Source organism: Pristiophorus japonicus, chromosome 16, assembly GCF_044704955.1.
Source record: "Pristiophorus japonicus isolate sPriJap1 chromosome 16, sPriJap1.hap1, whole genome shotgun sequence".
Taxonomy (NCBI): domain Eukaryota; kingdom Metazoa; phylum Chordata; class Chondrichthyes; family Pristiophoridae; genus Pristiophorus; species Pristiophorus japonicus.
Window position 1 is genome coordinate 70,137,404 of NC_091992.1, and position 22,601 is coordinate 70,160,004.

Below are 22,601 nucleotides of genomic sequence, written 5' to 3' on the forward strand. Positions count from 1 at the left end.
ACTGCTCCAACCTACTCTGACCAAATGTACTGCTCCAACTTGTATTGACCAAATGTACTGCTCCAACCTACACTGACGAAATGTACTGCTCCAACCTACTCTGACCAAATGTGCTGCTCCAACCTACTCTGACCAAATGTACTGCTCCAACCTGTATTGACCAAATGTACTGCTCCAACCTACTCTGACCAAATGTACTGCTCCAACCTGCATTGACCAAATGTACTGCTCCAACCTGTATTGACCAAATGAACTGCTCCAACCTAAACTGACCAAATGTACTGCTCCAACCTGTGTTGACCAAATGTGCTGCTCCAACCTGTATTGACCAAATGAACTGCTCCAACCTAAACTGACCAAATGTACTGCTCCAACCTGTGTTGACCAAATGTACTGCTTCAACCTGTATTGACCAAATGTATTGCTCCAACCTGTATTGACCAAATGTACTGCTCCAACCTGTACTGACCAAATGTACTGCTCCAACCTGTACTGACCAAATGTACTGCTCCAACCTGCACTGACCAAATATACTGCTCCAACCTGTATTGACCAAATGTACTGCTCCAACCTGTACTGACCAAATGTACTGCTCCAACCTACACTGACCAAATGTACTGCTCCAAACTGTATTGACCAAATGTACTGCTCCAACCTACTCTGACCAAATGTACTGCTCCAACCTACTCTGACCAAATGTACTGCTCCAACCTACACTGACCAAATGTACTGCTCCAACCTACACTGACCAAATGTACTGCTCCAACCTACACTGACCAAATGTACTGCTCCAACCTACTCTGACCAAATATACTGCTCCAACCTGTACTGACCAAATGTACTGCTCCAACCTACTCTGACCAAATGTACTGCTCCAACCTGTATTGACCAAATGTACTGCTCCAACCTGTACTGACCAAATGTACTGCTCCAACCTGTACTGACCAAATGTACTGCTCCAACCTACTCTGACCAAATGTACTGCTCCAACGTGTACTGACCAAATGTACTGCTCCAACCTGTACTGACCAAATGTACTGCTCCAACCTGTACTGACCAAATGTACTGCTCCAAACTGTACTGACCAAATGTGCTGCTCCAACCTACTCTGACCAAATGTACTGCTCCAACCTGTATTGACCAAATGTACTGCTCCAACCTGTACTGACCAAATGTACTGCTCCAACCTACACTGACCAAATGTAGTGCTCCAACTTACTCTGACCAAATGTACTGCTCCAACCTACTCTGACCAAATGTACTGCTCCAACCTGTATTGACCAAATGTACTGCTCCAACCTACACTGACCAAATGTACTGCTCCAACCTGTACTGACCAAATGTACTGCTCCAACCTACACTGACCAAATGTACTGCTCCAAACTGTATTGACCAAATGTACTGCTCCAACCTACTCTGACCAAATGTACTGCTCCAACCTACTCTGACCAAATGTACTGCTCCAACCTACACTGACCAAATGTACTGCTCCAACCTGTACTGACCAAATGTACTGCTCCAACCTGCACTGACCAAATGTACTGCTCCAACCTGTACTGACCAAATGTACTGCTCCAACCTACTCTGACAAAATGTACTGCTCCAAACTGTACTGACCAAATGTACTGCTCCAACCTACACTGACCAAATGTACTGCTCCAACCTACACTGACCAAATGTACTGCTCCAACCTGCTCTGACCAAATGTACTGCTCCAACCAGTACTGACCAAATGTACTGCTCCAACCTGCTCTGACCAAATGTACTGCTCCAACCTGTATTGACCAAATGTACTGCTCCAACCTGTACTGACCAAATGTACTGCTCCAACCTACACTGACGAAATGTACTGCTCCAACCTGTATTGACCAAATGTACTGCTCCAACCTACTCTGACCAAATGTACTGCTCCAACCTGTACTGACTAAATGTACTGCTCCAAACTGTACTGACCAAATGTACTGCTCCAACCTATTCTGACCAAATGTACTGCTCCAACCTGTATTGACCAAATGTACTGCTCCAACCTGTACTGACCAAATGTAATGCTCCAACCTACACTGACCAAATGTACTGCTCCAACTTCCTCTGACCAAATGTACTGCTCCAACCTGTACTGACCAAATGTACTGCTCCAACCTACTCTGACCAAATGTACTGCTCCAACCTGTATTGACCAAATGTACTGCTCCAACCTACACTGACCAAATTTACTGCTCCAACCTGTACTGACCAAATGTACTGCTCCAAACTGTACTGACCAAATGTACTGCTCCAACCTACTCTGACCAAATGTACTGCTCCAACCTGCATTGACCAAATGTACTGCTCCAACCTGTATTGACCAAATGAACTGCTCCAACCTAAACTGACCAAATGTACTGCTCCAACCTGTGTTGACCAAATGTGCTGCTCCAACCTGTATTGACCAAATGAACTGCTCCAACCTAAACTGACCAAATGTACTGCTCCAACCTGTGTTGACCAAATGTACTGCTTCAACCTGTATTGACCAAATGTATTGCTCCAACCTGTATTGACCAAATGTACTGCTCCAACCTGTACTGACCAAATGTACTGCTCCAACCTGTACTGACCAAATGTACTGCTCCAACCTGCACTGACCAAATATACTGCTCCAACCTGTATTGACCAAATGTACTGCTCCAACCTGTACTGACCAAATGTACTGCTCCAACCTACACTGACCAAATGTACTGCTCCAAACTGTATTGACCAAATGTACTGCTCCAACCTACTCTGACCAAATGTACTGCTCCAACCTACTCTGACCAAATGTACTGCTCCAACCTACACTGACCAAATGTACTGCTCCAACCTACACTGACCAAATGTACTGCTCCAACCTACACTGACCAAATGTACTGCTCCAACCTACTCTGACCAAATATACTGCTCCAACCTGTACTGACCAAATGTACTGCTCCAACCTACTCTGACCAAATGTACTGCTCCAACCTGTATTGACCAAATGTACTGCTCCAACCTGTACTGACCAAATGTACTGCTCCAACCTGTACTGACCAAATGTACTGCTCCAACCTACTCTGACCAAATGTACTGCTCCAACGTGTACTGACCAAATGTACTGCTCCAACCTGTACTGACCAAATGTACTGCTCCAACCTGTACTGACCAAATGTACTGCTCCAAACTGTACTGACCAAATGTGCTGCTCCAACCTACTCTGACCAAATGTACTGCTCCAACCTGTATTGACCAAATGTACTGCTCCAACCTGTACTGACCAAATGTACTGCTCCAACCTACACTGACCAAATGTAGTGCTCCAACTTACTCTGACCAAATGTACTGCTCCAACCTACTCTGACCAAATGTACTGCTCCAACCTGTATTGACCAAATGTACTGCTCCAACCTACACTGACCAAATGTACTGCTCCAACCTGTACTGACCAAATGTACTGCTCCAACCTACACTGACCAAATGTACTGCTCCAAACTGTATTGACCAAATGTACTGCTCCAACCTACTCTGACCAAATGTACTGCTCCAACCTACTCTGACCAAATGTACTGCTCCAACCTACACTGACCAAATGTACTGCTCCAACCTGTACTGACCAAATGTACTGCTCCAACCTGCACTGACCAAATGTACTGCTCCAACCTGTACTGACCAAATGTACTGCTCCAACCTACTCTGACAAAATGTACTGCTCCAAACTGTACTGACCAAATGTACTGCTCCAACCTACACTGACCAAATGTACTGCTCCAACCTACACTGACCAAATGTACTGCTCCAACCTGCTCTGACCAAATGTACTGCTCCAACCAGTACTGACCAAATGTACTGCTCCAACCTGCTCTGACCAAATGTACTGCTCCAACCTGTATTGACCAAATGTACTGCTCCAACCTGTACTGACCAAATGTACTGCTCCAACCTACACTGACGAAATGTACTGCTCCAACCTGTATTGACCAAATGTACTGCTCCAACCTACTCTGACCAAATGTACTGCTCCAACCTGTACTGACTAAATGTACTGCTCCAAACTGTACTGACCAAATGTACTGCTCCAACCTATTCTGACCAAATGTACTGCTCCAACCTGTATTGACCAAATGTACTGCTCCAACCTGTACTGACCAAATGTAATGCTCCAACCTACACTGACCAAATGTACTGCTCCAACTTCCTCTGACCAAATGTACTGCTCCAACCTGTACTGACCAAATGTACTGCTCCAACCTACTCTGACCAAATGTACTGCTCCAACCTGTATTGACCAAATGTACTGCTCCAACCTACACTGACCAAATTTACTGCTCCAACCTGTACTGACCAAATGTACTGCTCCAAACTGTACTGACCAAATGTACTGCTCCAACCTACTCTGACCAAATGTACTGCTCCAACCTGTATTGACCAAATGTACTGCTCCAACCTGTACTGACCAAATGTACTGCTCCAACCTACACTGACCAAATGTACTGCTCCAAACTGTATTGACCAAATGTACTGCTCCAACCTACTCTGACCAAATGTACTGCTCCAACCTGTATTGACCAAATGTACTGCTCCAACCTACTCTGACAAAATGTACTGCTCCAACCTGTATTGACCAAATGTATTGCTCCAACCTGTATTGACCAAATGTACTGCTCCAACCTGTACTGACCAAATGTACTGCTCCAACCTGTACTGACCAAATTTACTGCTTCAACCTTTATTGACCAAATGTACTGCTCCAACCTCCACTGAACAAATGTACTGCTCCAACCTGTACTGACCAAATGTACTGCTCCAACCTGCACTGACCAAATATACTGCTCCAACCTGTATTGACCAAATGTACTGCTCCAACCTGTACTGACCAAATGTACTGCTCCAACCTACACTGACCAAATGTACTGCTCCAAACTGTATTGACCAAATGTACTGCTCCAACCTACTCTGACCAAATGTACTGCTCCAACCTACTCTGACCAAATGTACTGCTCCAACCTACACTGACCAAATGTACTGCTCCAACCTACACTGACCAAATGTACTGCTCCAACCTACACTGACCAAATGTACTGCTCCAACCTACTCTGACCAAATGTACTGCTCCAACCTGTATTGACCAAATGTACTGCTCCAACCTGTACTGACCAAATGTCCTGCTCCAACCTACACTGACCCAATGTACTGCTCCAACTTACTCTGACCAAATGTACTGCTCCAACCTGTACTGACCAAATGTACTGCTCCAACCTACACTGACCAAATGTACTGCTCCAACCTACACTGACCAAATGTACTGCTCCAACCTACTCTGACCAAATGTACTGCTCCAACCTACTCTGACCAAATGTACTGCTCCAACCTACTCTGACCAAATGTACTGCTCCAACCTACACTGACCAAATGTACTGCTCCAACCTGTACTGACCAAATGTACTGCTCCAAACTGTACTGACCAAATGTACTGCTCCAACCTATTCTGACCAAATGTACTGCTCCAACCTGTATTGACCAAATGTACTGCTCCAACCTGTACTGACCAAATGTCCTGCTCCAACCTACACTGACCCAATGTACTGCTCCAACTTACTCTGACCAAATGTACTGCTCCAACCTGTACTGACCAAATGTACTGCTCCAACCTACACTGACCAAATGTACTGCTCCAACCTACACTGACCAAATGTACTGCTCCAACCTACTCTGACCAAATGTACTGCTCCAACCTGTACTGACCAAATGTACTGCTCCAACCTACTCTGACCAAATGTACTGCTCCAACCTACTCTGATCAAATGTACTGCTCCAACCTGCACTGACCAAATGTACTGCTCCAACCTGTACTGACCAAATGTACTGCTCCAACCTTCACTGACCAAATGTACTGCTCCAACCTACTCTGACCAAATGTACTGCTCCAACCTGTACTGACCAAATGTACTGCTGCAACCTGTACTGCTGAATTCAAGTCGTTCAATACCCTGCAATGCTTCTCTGTCTAATTTCAGCTCTTTTCTCTCCTGTTTGATGTCTGCTGCTTTTTCTCTAACCTGTAAATTAAATGTAGAATTTTTACAGTGCTTCTGACCCACTCCTGTAACATCAGCGAATACACCCCTACATGGCAAGGGCTACACATATGGTAAATAACCATGCTCAACCAATCAGTAAAAGGTTTGCACTGAGGCAAGGAAAAATAGCAATCCAGGGGACTGGAAGAGTTAGAAAATGCAACAAAGGTCTAAAAATAAAGTAAGAGATTTAGAAAGGGAATATGAAAAAAGGGATAGCAAAGCTAACATTAAAGTTTTTAAAATAAATTTACAGTATTAAGAGAAAGCGAGTGGTAAAAGGGGAACATGGGCCCATTAAAGACAGACATGGTGACACTGTAATGGATAATAAGGATGTGACAGGTTTGTTAAATGAATACCGTTTTCACAGTAGACAAAATACCAGTGGTAGAAGGGTAACTAAAATAAATCAACGGGAGAAACTTATTGAATTTAATGGAAGTAAAGAAAATGGCAATGGAGAAAATAATGGGACTTAAGATTACCAAATCTCCAGGACCTGATGGTTTCCACCTTGGGGTATTAAAAGAAACAGGTGGGGAAATTGCAGATTAGTTCAACATAATTTTCCAAAGCTATCCAGATTTGGGAATTGTGTTATTGAAAAATCCATTATTTAAGAAGGGTGGAAGAGAGACCTATCTGTTTAACATGAATTGCAGGGAAGTGAGTGGAATCTATCATCAGGGACAGAGTGACTGATCAGTTGGACAAGTATGAGCTGATCAGCGTGAACTTGTGAAGATCATCCAGTTGAATTTTTTGAGGACAGTAATATTCTGGCTAAGCGAATGGCTACGGATGTTGTCTAAATGGACCTCCAGAAACATTTGGTCAGGTTCCTCACAAGAGATTATTAGCAGAAATAAAAGCACACGGAATTAGAGGGAACCTTGTGACATTAGTTGGAAGGCAGGAGATATAGAGCAGGGATACAAGGAATGTTCTCTGATTGGTGGGATGTGACTAGTGGTGTTCCCCAGGGATCTGTGCTGGGGCCTCAGATAATTAGTATAAGAAATATAGAGAGGGAGAAAGACAAGAGAGATAAAGAGTCAGAGAGATTGATGGAGAGCTGCAGGGAGAGACAGAGACAGATATAGAGAGGAAGGGAGAAAGAAGCATAGAAATAGAGATAAATAGACAGATAGAGAAAAAGGAAAGACTTGCATTTCTATAGCACCTTTCACGACGTCCAGACATCCCAAAGTGTTTTAAAGCCAATTAAGTACTTTTGAAGTGTTGTCATGTACAAAATGCAACAGCAAATTTGTGCACAGCATGGTCCCACAAACAGCAATGACCAGATAATCTGTTAGTGATGTTGGTTGAGGGATAAATATTGACAGGACACCAGGGAGAACTCTGCTGCTCTTCTTTGAAATAGCGCCGCAAGATCTTTAACATCTGAAAGACGGCACCTCCAACTGTGCAGCACTCCCTTGGTGCAGTACTCGAGTGGGACTTGAACCCACGACCTTCTGACTTCGAGGTGTGCATACTACCCACTGAGCCTTGGCTGACACTTGGAAAAGCCATCTGGTGAGATTGGAGCCTCCTGAGAGATCACACACTAATAATCTTTCTCCTCATCCTCCTGTGACATGCCAGAGTGTCTGGTACCGTGTGGCTTTGTGGGGCACAGGGAGCTGGTTTGAGTGCAGCTTGTCACAGAGGCTCAGCTGATGGCGGTTGTTGTTGATGCGACCTTACAGCTTACCCTGATTTCAAGCTGGTGAGAGCATCTCCCACAGAGCGCTGGTTGTATCTGGTCATGTGGGCGTGCATGTCTGGGTAGTTGTTTTTGATATTCCTCTCCGTGCTGCCATTGGGAACTGTGCCGAATCGGAATGGTGGGTATTGGTCCTGGGGCTTCTGAAACTGAGCACAACAAAAGATCACATCACAATGTCACTCATTGCCATTTAACAAATTCACATTCATCTCAGCCGTTCTCCACCTTCCTGCTCTCAATCCCAGGGGAAGGGAGAAATGTCAGCATTTTCACCGACTGTCTCCAAAGGCCCGCTACAGACTGGCCACTGATTGGTGGAGCATCGAAGATCTAATCTTGTGAACTTGTATGTTTCATACCATGTGACAGTAGGGGTCGGGGCGAAGGAGTGGCGAGAGAATGTAGAGGGATGTGATTGGGATCCGGGAGAGGCGTGAGTTCGGGGCCAGGAGGCGAGGGCCCACGGGCAGTACAGGCCAGCCCACACTGCGATATGTGTGCGCATTAGGTCCGTGTAGCAGAGCTGGTCTCCAGTCGTCTTGGGTAATCCTTGCCACTGGACCAAGACCTAGCTCTGTCAAGCCCGTGTGGTGGTTGATGAGCAACGGCCACCACACGTTAAAAAAATCCACACATAGGCATCTTCCACCCTTCAGGATGTAGCTCGGGACCTGGAATATTAGGTCCTTCATTGAAACACCTGAGAACTCATCCCTTTTTGGCGTGGAAGCAAGTCATCCTCGATACGAGGGACTGCCTATAAATGATGATGACAGTAAAGAATATATTTACATATGAGGATGGCCATTCGGCCCATCAAGTTAATCCACCGAGAACACCCCGACTCTCCCCGGGATTTCCTGGGTCTCCCCGAGATCTGTACCTCAACCCTTGATCCATCGCCTTACTTATCAAAAATCTATCAATCTTCGTTTTGAAATTTTCAGTTAATTCCCAGCCTCAGCAGCTTTGAGGGGGCAGGAGTTCCAGATTTCCACTACCTTTTGTGTGAAGAAAGGCTTTGTGACATCACCCTTGAACAGCCTGGCTCTAATTTTAAGATTATGCCTCCTTGTTCTGGTCTCAACCACCAGAGGAAATAATTTCTTTATCTACGCTATCAAATCCTCAAATTAAATCACCCCGTAATCTTCTATACTCAAGGAATACAAGCCTAGTCCATGCAACCTGTCCTCATAATGTAACCCCTTTAGCTCCGGTATCACTCTGTTGAATCTGTGCTGCACCCCCTCAGGCCGATATATCCTCCCCGAGGGGCAGGACCCAGGACCCCGGTGGGGTCTGGAGCCGCAGGAAGCAGGCAACAAGGACACTCTGTTAGCATTTAACCTCCTCCTTCCACTAGTTCACAACAGCACGCTTCGAGTAAAACGAGACAGTTGATGATGGAATCTACGGAAAAGACTTTATTGATATACAGCAGTGTTAGGTATAACTCTATACAGAGAGCAGCTTCCGGTCTCTGTTTCTGTCAAGCCCTCTGAATTACTATTGAAAACCTGCTCCTTTATACACCATATTCTGCCCACATCAATGGGTCATGTCACAGATATGACCTCATGATGTATCTGTTCCCAAATCTTTTGACAACATTCTATTCATGTAAACAGTTGTAGTTGTTTATTGCAAAAGCAATGGTCCTTGTGTACTCTGTGGCCACATAAGGACCAGAAGTTGCCACACTCGATTTATTGATGAGCAAAGGCAGTGCGTCACTGGAAACCTCGTTGACGCCGACCCCCAAACCCCCAGCTGCCCATGCTATTGCACATCACATCCCTATCCGTTCACCACAATGCTGCAACTTTCCGGGAAGCCCAGCAACTCGTGGAAAACAAACATCTCCCCACCACCAGGATCTCAACAATGTCCATCACCAGCGCTTGAAGTCACGCAAGCCCTTTTGGACCCACATGCTTAACCTTCGACAACCCGATTTCAACCCTCATGATGCTTGAACAGCCAAAGGGAGTGCACGAGAAACAAACACCCTGTGAAAGACCCCACTCACAACATCCCTGGCTTCGATCTTCCTCGAAGCTTATGGGCAAAGCAAAGCGACATCTGCACAAACCATGACAGAGGCGGATACTTGATGCACAAATTGGAGAATGAAAAATGCTCCAGTGTGTGACTGTGGTCACCCAGAATAGACCATGGAATGTAGAGTGACTCATCACCCCATTCACAAAAGAGAAGGCATCGCAGCAACACACTCCGCGACTCCTGACACAATAATCCGGCTTCACCAGCTGAGTGTAAAACGCCTATTGCTGCTCTCCACCAGCCAGACCAAGCACCAAGGCTACTCCCCATAAATAAGGCTTCCTGATCTATGCTCAAACCTTTGGAAGAACAGGAATTATTTACTGTTTTCTTTCTATATTACAGCTAATAGATCCTCTACCTATGTTTATTACACTAGCTACTAAAGTTACACCTCAATCATCCATGGCTGATGTCATTACTGTCATTTATTGCCTGGTACAAGTATTTCTACACAGATTTTAAAAGCGAAAGACAAGTCATGCTTAATCATGCTTTCCTCTCACCACACTCCTGTTTATCCTGGACAGCCAGCTGCTCGAAGATGTCCAACACACTCACCCAAAACAATTGGAACCCTTTTTTAACAAATGCACGTCAGGTCCAGATGACATCAGCAATAACCCGGGCCTCAAGTATTGGCTTAGACTGTAACTCACCTGGGTACTCGCCCACACAGTACTACCGAGCTAGAAAAGGTCCAAATCACTGCTGTAAATGAGAGACCACAGTGGACCCACCACTGAGCCTTGCTGGGGTCATGGACCCGACACGGAGCCTTGCTGGGGTCATGGACCCACCACTGAGCCCTGCTGGGGTCACGGACCCACTACTGAGCCCTGCTGGGGTCATGGACCCACCACTGAGCCCTGCTGGGGTCACGGACCCACCACTGAGCCCTGCTGGGGCCACGGACCCACCACTGAGCCCTGCTGGGGTCACGGACCCACCACTGAGCCTTGCTGGGGTCATGGACCCACCACTGAGCCCTGCTGGGGTCATGGACCCGACACGGAGCCTTGCTGGGGTCATGGACCCGACACTGAGCCCTGCTGGGGTCACGGACCCGACACGGAGCCCTGCTGGGGTCACGGACCCGACACGGAGCCCTGCTGGGGTCACGGACCCGACACGGAGCCCTGCTGGGGTCACGGACCCACCACTGAGCCCTGCTGGGGTCATGGACCCGACACGGAGCCTTGCTGGGGTCACGACCCGACACGGAGCCTTGCTGGGGTCACGGACCCACCACTGAGCCCTGCTGGGGTCATGGACCCACCACTGAGCCTTGCTGGGGTCATGGACCCACCACTGAGCCCTGCTGGGGTCATGGACCCGACACGGAGCCTTGCTGGGGTCATGGACCCACCACTGAGCCCTGCTGGGGTCATGGACCCACCACTGAGCCCTGCTGGGGTCATGGACCCGACACGGAGCCCTGCTGGGGTCATGGACCCACCACTGAGCCCTGCTGGGGTCATGGACCCACCACTGAGCCCTGCTGGGGTCATGGACCCACCACTGAGCCCTGCTGGGGTCATGGACCCACCACTGAGCCCTGCTGGGGTCATGGACCCGACACGGAGCCTTGCTGGGGTCATGGACCCGACACTGAGCCCTGCTGGGGTCATGGACCCACCACTGAGCCCTGCTGGGGTCACGGACCCGACACGGAGCCCTGCTGGGGTCACGGACCCGACACTGAGCCTTGCTGGGGTCACGGACCCACCACTGAGCCCTGCTGGGGTCACGGACCCGACACGGAGCCCTGCTGGGGTCACGGACCCGACACTGAGCCTTGCTGGGGTCACAGACCCGACACGGAGCCCTGCTGGGGTCACAGACCCGACACTGAGCCTTGCTGGGGTCACGGACCCGACATGGAGCCCTGCTGGGGTCAAGGACCCGACACTGAGCCCTGCTGGGGTCATGGACCCACCACTGAGCCCTGCTGGGGTCACGGACCCGACACGGAGCCCTGCTGGGGTCATGGACCCACCACTGAGCCCTGCTGGGGTCATTGACCCACCACTGAGCCCTGCTGGGGTCACGGACCCGACACGGAGCCCTGCTGGGGTCACGGACCCGACACGGAGCCTTGCTGGGGTCACAGACCCGACACGGAGCCTTGCTGGGGTCACGGACCCGACACTGAGCCTTGCTGGGGTCACAGACCCGACACGGAGCCCTGCTGGGGTCACGAACCCGACACGGAGCCCTGCTGGGGTCACGGACCCGACACGGAGCCCAGCTGGGGTCACGGACACGACACTGAGCGGCATCCAAAGCTAGAGCTCCCTGGATGACTAAAGATATAGGCCTGGAATTTCTGCTTTGGGTGCAGTTGGCGATTCGGACGCAAACTGTGCTCAAAATTGCACTCATTTTGAGAAGTGTTTGTTTTCTCAGGTTTCTACTCAAAGTTATTTGCATATCACTGAATGCAAGTTCTGCCATGAACCAGCGCAATCAAAATATTCTGTGATAGATTCAAGAGCGGTAACCTGGTGCAGTTTGATTAATACAGCTCAAAATGTGTTTCTCTCAAATATAAGCATTTTTAATCAGTTTCTAGTCCTCCCCCTGTGAGTAACCCAACTTTAAATTACTTCATAAAACTATAAAACTGCAGAACCATTTACTAGTTTCATTGCTGCACTATAGTCAGTTTCTTATTAAACAAAACGTGGAGTTCTGGGAAAGATGGTCACGGATTTGGGAGGTGACAACACGTTCAAGGACTTTGGAGAAGAAAGGGAGGTTGGAGATGGGGCGGTAGTTTGCAAGGACGGAGGGGTCGAGGGTGGGTTTTTTGAGGAGAGGAGTGATGACGGCAGATTTGAAGGAGAGGGGACAGTACCTGAGGAGAGAGAACCGTTAACAATGTCGGCTAACATGGGAGCCAGAAAAGGAAGTTGGGTTGTCAGCAGTTTGGTGGGAATCGGGTCAAGGGAGCAGGAAGTGGGTCTCATGAACACCACCCGTTTTCAGGCCATATCCAATTTGCAGGCCATAGTAAACAATGAGGATGATGGAGGACAGAGACAGGCCAGTGAAATGGGCAGACACATGGCAGGTGACATTTAACGCAGAGAAGTGTGAAGTGATTCATTTTCATACAAAGAATGAGGAGAGGTAATATGAACTAAATAGAACAATTTTAGAGGGGTTGCAGGAAGAGAGAGACCTGGGGGAGTACATACACAAATCTTTGAAGGTAGCAGGATAAGTGGAGAAGGCTGTTAAAGCAACATATGGAATCGTTGGCTTTATTAATAAGAGCCATCGAGTAGCTAAACCTTTCGAAAACACTGTTCAGGCCTCAGCTGGAGAAATTTGTTCAATTCTGGGCACCGCACATAATGAAAGATGTCACGCCTTAGAGAGGGTGCAGAGGAGATTGACCAGAACGGACCAAGGGTGAGGGACTTCAGTTATGTGAAGAGACTGGAGAAGCTGGGGTTGTTCTCTTTAGAGCAGAGAAAGTTAAGGGGAGAGTTAATAGAGGTGTTCAAAATCATGAACTGTTTAGATAGAGTTAATAAGGAGAAGCCATTTCCATTGGCAGAAGGGTCGGTAACCAGAGGACGCACATTTAAGGTGATTGGACAAAGAACCAGAGGCAACATGAGGAAACATTTTTTTACGCAGTGAGTTGTTGTGATCTGGAATGCATGGCCTTAAATGACGGCCATCATCATAGGCAGTCAACGGGCGTTCGAGGAGCGGCCCATAAAACGCGCGACCGTGGGGGAGCGGCCACAGGAGCAGCCAGCGGGAGTTCGAGGAGCTAGCTGGTGCAGGGGCAGAAGGTAAACAAAGAAGTAGAAAGAAATCGAAGGGTGACATCACAGCCAAGCTGGTAAGTGATTGGCTGGTGGATTGGTGAGTAATTAATCTTTATTTCTTCTTTTTATTTCCCTATCAGTAGGTAACCTTTGACATTGTTGCCAAATTAAGTTAATCTAAGGGTTAAGTCATGGCAGGGGAGCTCAGACATGTGTCATGCTCCTCCTGTGCTATGTGGGAAACCAGGGACACCATCAGTGTCCCTGACGACTACATGTGCAGGAAGTGCATCCTGCTGCAGCACCTGACAGACCGCATTGCGGCATTGGAGCTGCGCATGGACTCACTCTGGAGCATCCGCGATGCTGAGGATGTCATGAATAGCACATTTACTGAGTTGGTCACACCGCAGGCAAAGATTACTCAGGCAGATAAGGAATGGGTGACCATCAGGCAGAGCAGTGGAAGGAAGGTAGTGCAGGGGTCCACTGCGGTCATCCCCCTCCAAAACAGATACACCATTTTGCGCACTGTTGGGGGGAATGACTCATCGGGGAAGGCAGCAGCAGCCAAGTTCATGGCACCATGGGTGGCTCTGCTGCACAGGAGGGCAGGAAGAAGAGTGGGAGAGCTACAGGGGATTCTATTGTAAGGGGAATAGATAGGAGTTTCTGCGGCCGCAATCGAGACTCCAGGCTGGTATGTTGCCTCCCTGGTGCAAGGGTCAAGGATGTCTTGGAGCAGCTGCAGGACATTTTGGAGGGGGAAGGTGAACAGCCAGTTGTCATGATGCATATAGGTACCAACGATATAGGTTAAAAAAAAGGGATGAGGTCCTATAAGCTGAATTTAGGGAGCTAGGAGTTAAATTTAAAAAGCAGGACCTCAAAGGTAGTAATCTCAGGATTGCTACCAGTGCCACGTGCTAGTCAGAGTAGGGATTGCAGGATAGCTCAGATGAATACGTGGCTTGAGGAGTGGTGCAGGAGGGAGGGATTCAAATTCCTGGGACATTGGAACTGGTTCTGGGGGAGGTGGGACCAGTACAAACCAGATGGTCTGTGGTGGATTCATTGGTCGGGCTCACAGCTTGCATGTTGTGGTGGAGGAAGGTGACAAACTTATAGGGGCAGCCGAAACGGAGCAGGACGCTCCATAGTCCCTCACAGTTGACAGTGTCAAAGGCCTTTGTGAGGTCAAAGAAGACCATGTACAAGGGTTGGTGCTGTTCCCTGCATTTCTCTTGTAGTTGTCGTAATCTTCTTGCAGCCCACAGCTTTCGTCTTCATTATCAACCACACAGTCAATTTTAGTATAATCTGCAAACTTCTTAATCATACCCCCTATATTCAAATCTAAATCATTGATATATATCACAAAAAGCAAGGGACCCAGTACTGAGCCCTGCGGAACCCCACTGGAAACATTCTTCCAGTCACAAAAACACCCATCAACCATTACCCTTTGCTTCTTGCCGCTAAGCCAATTCTGGATCCAACTTGCCACTTTGTCCTGGATCCCATGGGCTTTTACTTTCGTGACCAGTCTGCCATGTGGGACCTTATCAAAAGCCTTGCTACAATCCATATACTACATCGTATGGACTACCCTCATCGACCCTCTTGGTTACCTCCTCAAAAAATTCAATCAAGTTAGTCAGACACGACCTTCCCGTAACACATCCATGCTGACTGTCCTTGGTTAATCCGTGTCTTTCTAAATGAAGATTTATTCTGTCCGTCAGAATTTTCTCCAATAATTTTGCCACACTGAGGTCAAGCTGACTGGCCTGTAATTACTTGGACTATCCCTTTCTCCCTTTTTAAACAAAGGTACCCCGTGTATATTGCATTGTTCTCATTAACCAGCTGCCCAAGCCTCTATTACATGTTGATCATTGTTTTTCAATGATCAGCATGTGCCTGGATCCCAAGCTTGGAACCTCCATTACGCAATCCGATCTTGTGTTATTTGTGGAGTAGAGCAGAATCTGACACAAGGAGGATTAGCTGGAGAATCAGTGTTGCAGCAGCCAGGTCACTGTGTGAAACACGCTGGGAATATTGGGATAGGCCTACAGTTTAATGGTGTGAAGCCCAATTTACCCGATGCAGCTGCACCACATTACATAGAATATAAAACATGGAAATAGTCCATTTATGCTCCACTCGAGCTTCCTTCCATCCTTCCTCAACTATCTATTCACATGACCCTCGATTCCCTTCACTTCATTATGGTTATCTAGCCTTCCCTTAAAAGCGTTCATACTATTTGCCTCAACTACTCCCTGTGGTAGTGAGTTGATACGGAATAAAGCTCCCATCAAACACTCCCAGATCAGGTACAGCACGGGTTTAGATACAAAGTAAAGCTCCCTCTACACTGTCCCATCAAACACTCCCAGAGCAGGTACAGCACGGGGTTAGATACAGAGTAAAGCTCCCTCTACACTGTCCCATCAAACACTCCCAGGGCAGGTACAGCACGGGGTTAGATACAGGGTAAAGCTCCCTCTACACTGTCCCATCAAACACTCCCAGGGCAGGTACAGCACGGGTTAGATACAGAGTAAAGCTCCCTCTACACTGTCCCATCAAACACTCCCACGGCAGGTACAGCACGGGTTAGATACAGAGTAAAGCTCCCTCTACACTGTCCCATCAAACACTCCCAGGGCAGGTACAGCACGGGTTAGATACAGAGTAAAGCTCCCTCGACACTGTCCCATCAAACACTCCCAGGGCAGGTACAGCACGGGTTAGATACAGAGTAAAGTTCCCTCTACACTGTCCCATCAAACACTCCCAGGGCAGGTACAGCACGGGTTAGATACAGAGTAAAGTTCCCTCTACACTGTCCCATCAAACACTCCCAGGGCAGGTACAGGAGGTTAGATACAGAGTAAAGCTCCCTCTACACTGTCCCATCAAACACTCCCACGGCAGGTACAGCACGGGTTAGATACAGAGTAAAGCTCCCTCTACACTGTCCCATCAAACACTCCCAGGGCAGGTACAGCACGGGTTAGATACAGAGTAAAGCTCCCTCGACACTGTCCCATCAAACACTCCCAGAGCAGGTACAGCACGGGGTTAGATACAGAGTAAAGCTCCCTCTACACTGTCCCATCAAACACTCCCAGGGCAGGTACAGCACGGGGTTAGATACAGAGTAAAGCTCCCTCTACACTGTCCCATCAAACACTCCCAGAGCAGGTACAGCACGGGGTTAGATACAGAGTAAAGCTCCCTCTACACTGTCCCATGAAACACTCCCAGGGCAGGTACAGGAGGTTAGATACAGAGTAAAGCTCCCTCTACACTGTCCCATCAAACACTCCCAGGGCAGGTACAGCATGGGATTAGGTACAGGGTAAAGCTCCTTCTACACTATTCGATCATAGAAACATAGAAAATAACAGCAGTAGGCCATTCGGCCCTTCGAGTCCGCACCGCCATTCAATATGATCATGGCTGATCCTCTATCTCAACACCATATTCCCGCTTTTTCTCCATACCCCTTGATGCCTTTTGTTTCTAGAAATCTATCTCCCTCTTAAGTATATTCAGTGACTTGGCCTTCACAGCCTTCTGTGGTAGAGAATTCCACAGGTTCACCACCCTCTTTGAGTGAAATTTAGGACCTCATCTCAGTCCTAAATTTCCTACCCCGTATCCTGAGACTGTGATCCCTTGTTCTAGACTTCCCAGCCCGGGGAAACATCCTCCCCGCATGCAGTCTGTCCAACCCCATCAGAATGTTATACGTTTCAATGAGATCCCCCCTCATTCTTCTAAACTCTAGTGAATACAGGCCTAGTCGACCCAATTTCTCCTCATACGACAGTCCTGCCATCCCAGGAATCAGTCTGGTGAACCTTCGCTGCACTCCCTCTATGGTAAGTATTTCCTTCCTTAGGTAAGGAGACCAAAACTGCACACAATACTCCAGGTGCAGTCTCACCAAGGCCCTGTATAACTGTAGTAAGACATCCTTGCTCCTGTACTCAAATCCTCTTGCAATGAAGGCCAGCATACCATTTGCCTTCCTAACTGCTTGCTGCACCTGCATGTTTGCTTTCAATGACTGGTGTACAAGAACACCCAGGTCCCTCTGTACATCGACATTTCCCAAGCCATCACCATTTAAATAATATTGTTTTTATATTTTTCCTACCAAAGTGGATAACTTCACATTTATCCATGTTATACTGCATCTGTCATGTGTTTGCCCACTCACTCAACCTATCTAAATCGCCTTGCAGCGTCTTTGCATCCTCCTCACGACTCACAATCCCACCTAGTTTTGTGTCATCAGCAAACTTGGAAATATTACATTTGGTTCCCTCATCCAAATCATTTATATATATTGTGAATAGCTGGGGCCCAAGCACTTATCCCTGTGGTACCCCACTAGTCACTGCCTGCCAACCCGAAAAAGACCCGTTTATTCCTACTCTGTTTCCTGTCAGTTAACAAATTTTCAATCCATGCCAATACATTATTCCCAATCCTATATGCTTTAATTTTGCACACTAACCTCTTATGTGGGACTTTATCAAAGACCTTCTGAAAATCCAAATACACTACATCCACTGGTTCTCCCTTATCTATTCTATCAGTTACATCCTCAAAAATCTCCAGTAGGTTTGTCAAACATGATTTTCCTTTCATAAATCCATGTTGACTTTGTCTAATCCTGTTGATATTATCTAAGTGTGCCGTCTTTATGATAGACTCCAGCATTTTCCCTACTACTGATGTCAGGCTAACCGGTCTGTAGTTCCCCGTTTTCTCTCCCTCCTTTTTTAAATAGTGGGGTTACATTTGCCACCCTCCAATCTGCAGGAACTGTTCCACAATCTATAGAATTTTGTAATATGACAACCAATGCATCTACTATTTCCATGGCTACCTCTTTTAGTATTCTGGGAAGCAGATCATCAGGCCCTGGGGATCGAAACATAGAAAATAGATGCAGGAGTAGGCCTTTTGGCTCTTCGAGCCTGCACCACCATTCAATAAGATCATGGCTGATCATTCACCTCAGTACCCCTTTCCCGCTTTCTCTCCATACCCCTTGATCCCTGTAGCTTTAAGGGCCATATCTAACTCCCTCTTGAATATATCCAATGAACTGGCATCAACAACTTTTTGCGGTAGGGAATTCCACAGGCTAACAACTCTCAGTGAAGAAGTTTCTCCTCATCTCAGTCCTAAATGGCTTACCTCTTATCCTTAGACTGTGACTCCTGGTTCTGGACTTCCCCAAAATCGTGAACATTCTTCCTGCATCTAGCCTGTCCAGTCCCATCAGAATTTTATATGTTTCTATGAGATCCCCTCTCATCCTTCTAAACTTCAGTGAATAAAGGCCCAGTCGATCCAGCCTCTCCTCATATGTCAGTCCTGCCACCCCGGGAATCAGTCTGGTGAATCTTTGCTGCACTCCCTCAATAGCAAGAACGTCCTTCCTCAGATTAGGAGGCCAAAACTGAACACAATATTGCAGGTGAGGCCTCACCAAGGCCCTGTACAACTGCAGTAAGACCTCCCTTCTCCTATACTCAAATCCCCTAGCTATGAAGGCCAACATACCATTTGCCGCCTTCACCACCTGCTGTACCTGCATGCCCACTTTCAATCACTGATGAACCATGACACCCAGGTCTCATTGCACTTCCCCTTTTCCTAATCTGTCACCGTTCAGATAATATTCTGCCTTCGTGTTTTTGCCCCCAAAGTGGATAACCTCACATTTATCCACATTATACTGCATCTGCCATACACTTGCCCACTCACCTAACCTGTCCAAGTCACCCTGCAGCCTCTTAGCATCCTCCTCACAGCTCACACCGCCACCCAGCTTAGTGTCATCTGCAAACTTGGAGATATTACACTCAATTCCTTCATCCAAATCATTGATGTATATTGTGAATAGCTGGGGTCCCAGCACTGAGCCCTGCGGCACCCTTGTCCACTCTACTAGTTACATCCTCAAAAAATTCATAAGATTTATCAAGCATGATTTCCCTTTCATAAAATCATGCTGACTTGGACCAATCCTGTCACTGCTTTCCAAATGCGCTGCTATTTCATCTTTAATAACTGATTCCAACATTTTCCCCACTACTGATGTCAGGCTAACTGGTCTATAATTACCCGTTTTCTCTCTCCCTCCTTTTTTAAAAAGTGGTGTTACATTAGCTACCCTCCAGTCCATAGGAACTGATCCAGAGTCGATAGACTGTTGGAAAATGATCACCATTGCATCCACTATTTCTAGGGCCACTTCTTTAAGTACTTATGAAAGTAGGAAAGGGGTACTGAGGTGAATGATCAGCCATGATCTTATTGAATGGTGGTGCAGGCTCGAAGGGACGAATGGCCTACTCCTGCACCTATTTTCTATGTTTTTGGGATACAGACTATCAGGCCCCGGGGATTTATCGGCCTTCAATCCCATCAATTTCCCGAACACAATTTCCCACCTAATAAGGATTTCCTTCATTTCCTCCTTCTCATTAGACCCTTGGTCCCCTAGTATTTCCAGAAGGTTATTTGTGTCTTCCTTCTTGAAGACAGAACCAAAGTATTTGTTTAACTGGTTCACCATTTCCTTGTTCCCCATTATAACTTTCGGCCTTCAGTCCCATTAGTTTCTCCAGCACTATTTTCTTACTAATAATCATTTCCTTTAATTCCTCTTGCTCACTAGACACTTGGTTCCCTAGCATTTCTGGGACGTTATTTGTGTCCTCTTCCGTGAAGACAGAACCAAAGTATTTCTTTAATTGTTCTGCCATTTCCTTGTTCCCATTATAAATTTTCCTGCTTCTAACTGTAAAGGACCTACATTTGTCTTCACTAATCTTTTTCTTCTTACATATTTGTAGAAATTTTTGCAGTCGGTTTTTATGTTCTTTGCAAGTTTACTCTCATACTCTATTTTTCCCTCTTAATCAATCCCTTGGTCCTTTTTTGCTGAATTCTAAACTGCTCCCAATCCTCAGGCTTGCTACTTTTTCTGGCAGGTTTGTATGATTCCTCTTTGGATCTAATACTATCCTTAATTTCTTTTGTTAGCCATGGTTAGGCCACTTTTCCTTTTGTGTTTTTACGTCAGAAAGGAATGTATAACTGTTGCAATTCATGCATTCATTCCTTAAATGTTAGCCATTGCCTATCCACCATCATGCCTTTTAATGAATCTTCGCAATCTATCATAGTCAATTCATTCCTCATACCTTCGTAGTTTCCTTTGTTTAGATTTAGGACCCTAGTTTCGGATTGGACTACCTCACTTTTCATCTTAATAAAGAATTCAATCATGTTATGGTCACTCTTCCCTAAAGGACCCCACACAACAAGATTGTTAATTGACCCTTTCTTATTACACAATACCCAATCTAGGATAGCCTGTTCTCTAGTAGGCTCCTCAACATACTGGTCTAAAAAACCATCTCGTACACACTCGAGGAATTCATCTTCCACGGTATTATTACTAATTTGTTTTGGCCAGTCTATATGTAAATTAATGTATATGTATGTATATATGCAAATCCCCTGGGAGGACAGACGCACAAACATTAGCGTCCTCGTCCAAGCCTACATCCCCAGCATTGAAGCACTGACCACACTTGATCAGCTCCGCTGGGCAGGCTACATAATTCACATGCCATACACGAGACTCCCAAAGCAAACACTCCACTCGGAACTCGTCCACGGCAAACGAGCGAAAGGCGGGCAGAGAAAACGTTACAAGGACACCCTCAAAGCCTCCTTGATAAAGTGCGACATCCCCACTGACACCTGGGAGTCCTTGGCCATAAACCGCCCTAAGTGGAGGATGTGCATTCGGGAGGGCGTTGAGCTCCTCGAGTATCATCGCCAAGAGCATGCAGAAATCAAGCGCAGGCAGCGGAAGGAGTGTGCGGCAAACCAGGCTCCCTGCCCACCCTTTCCCTCAACGACTGTCTGTCCCACCTGTGATAGAGACTGTGGTTCTCGTATTGGGCTGTGCAGCCATCTAAGAACTCATGCTAAGAGTGGAAGCAAGTCTTCCTCGATTCCGAGGGACAGCCTATGATGATGATGATGAAAGTCACCGACGATTACTGTAGTATCCTTGTTACATGCATCTCTAATTTCCTGTTTGATGCCGTCCCCTACACTACTACTGTTTGGAGGCCGATAGACAACTCCCACCAATGTTTTCTGCCCCTTGGTGCTCCTTAGCTCCACCCAGACTGATTCTACATTTTGATTTTCTGAGCCAAAATCCTTTCTCACTATTGCTCTGATTTCATCCTTTACTAACAACACCATACCACCCCCTTTTCTGTTTTGCCTGTCCTTCCTAAATATCGAATATCCTTGGATATTCAGTTCCCAACACTCGTCACCTTGCAACCATGTCTCCGTAATTGCAACTATATCGTATCCATTTAAATCTATTAGCGCTGTTAATTCGTCTATCTTATTATGGGTGCTCTGTGTATTCAGATACAGAATAAAGCTCCTTCTACATTGTTCCATCAAACACTCCCAGGGCAGGTACAGCATGGGTTAGATACAGAGTAAAGCTCCTCTACGCTGTGCCATCAAACACTCCCAGGGCAGGTACAGCACGGATTAGATGCAGAGTAAAGCTTGCTCTACACTGTCCGACCAAACACTCCCAGGGTAGGTACAGCACGGGGTAGATACATAGAAACATAGAAAATAGATGCAGGAGCAGGCCATTCGGCCCTTTGAGCCTGCACCACCATTCAATATGATCATGGCTGATCATGTAACTTCAGTACCCCACTCCTGCCTTCTCTCCATACCCTTTGATCCCTTTAGCCGTAAGGGCCACATCTAACTCCATTTTGAATATATCCAACGAACTAGGTGTTGTGTATCTGTAAAGCATGCACTCCCACGTTCCGCCACCAG

General features: G+C 46.9%; 1 protein-coding gene across 1 annotated transcript in view; it reads right to left on the bottom strand.

Moving 5' to 3' along the window:
- Positions 1–22,601, bottom strand: part of LOC139226183 (glutamate receptor ionotropic, NMDA 2C-like) — a 504,948-nt gene that overhangs the window by 279,688 nt on the left and 202,659 nt on the right. Inside the window, exon 9 of the mRNA XM_070856817.1 lies at positions 7,792–7,952. Within this exon, the coding sequence (XP_070712918.1) occupies positions 7,792–7,952 (161 nt within the window). The remainder of the gene's footprint in view (positions 1–7,791; positions 7,953–22,601) is intronic.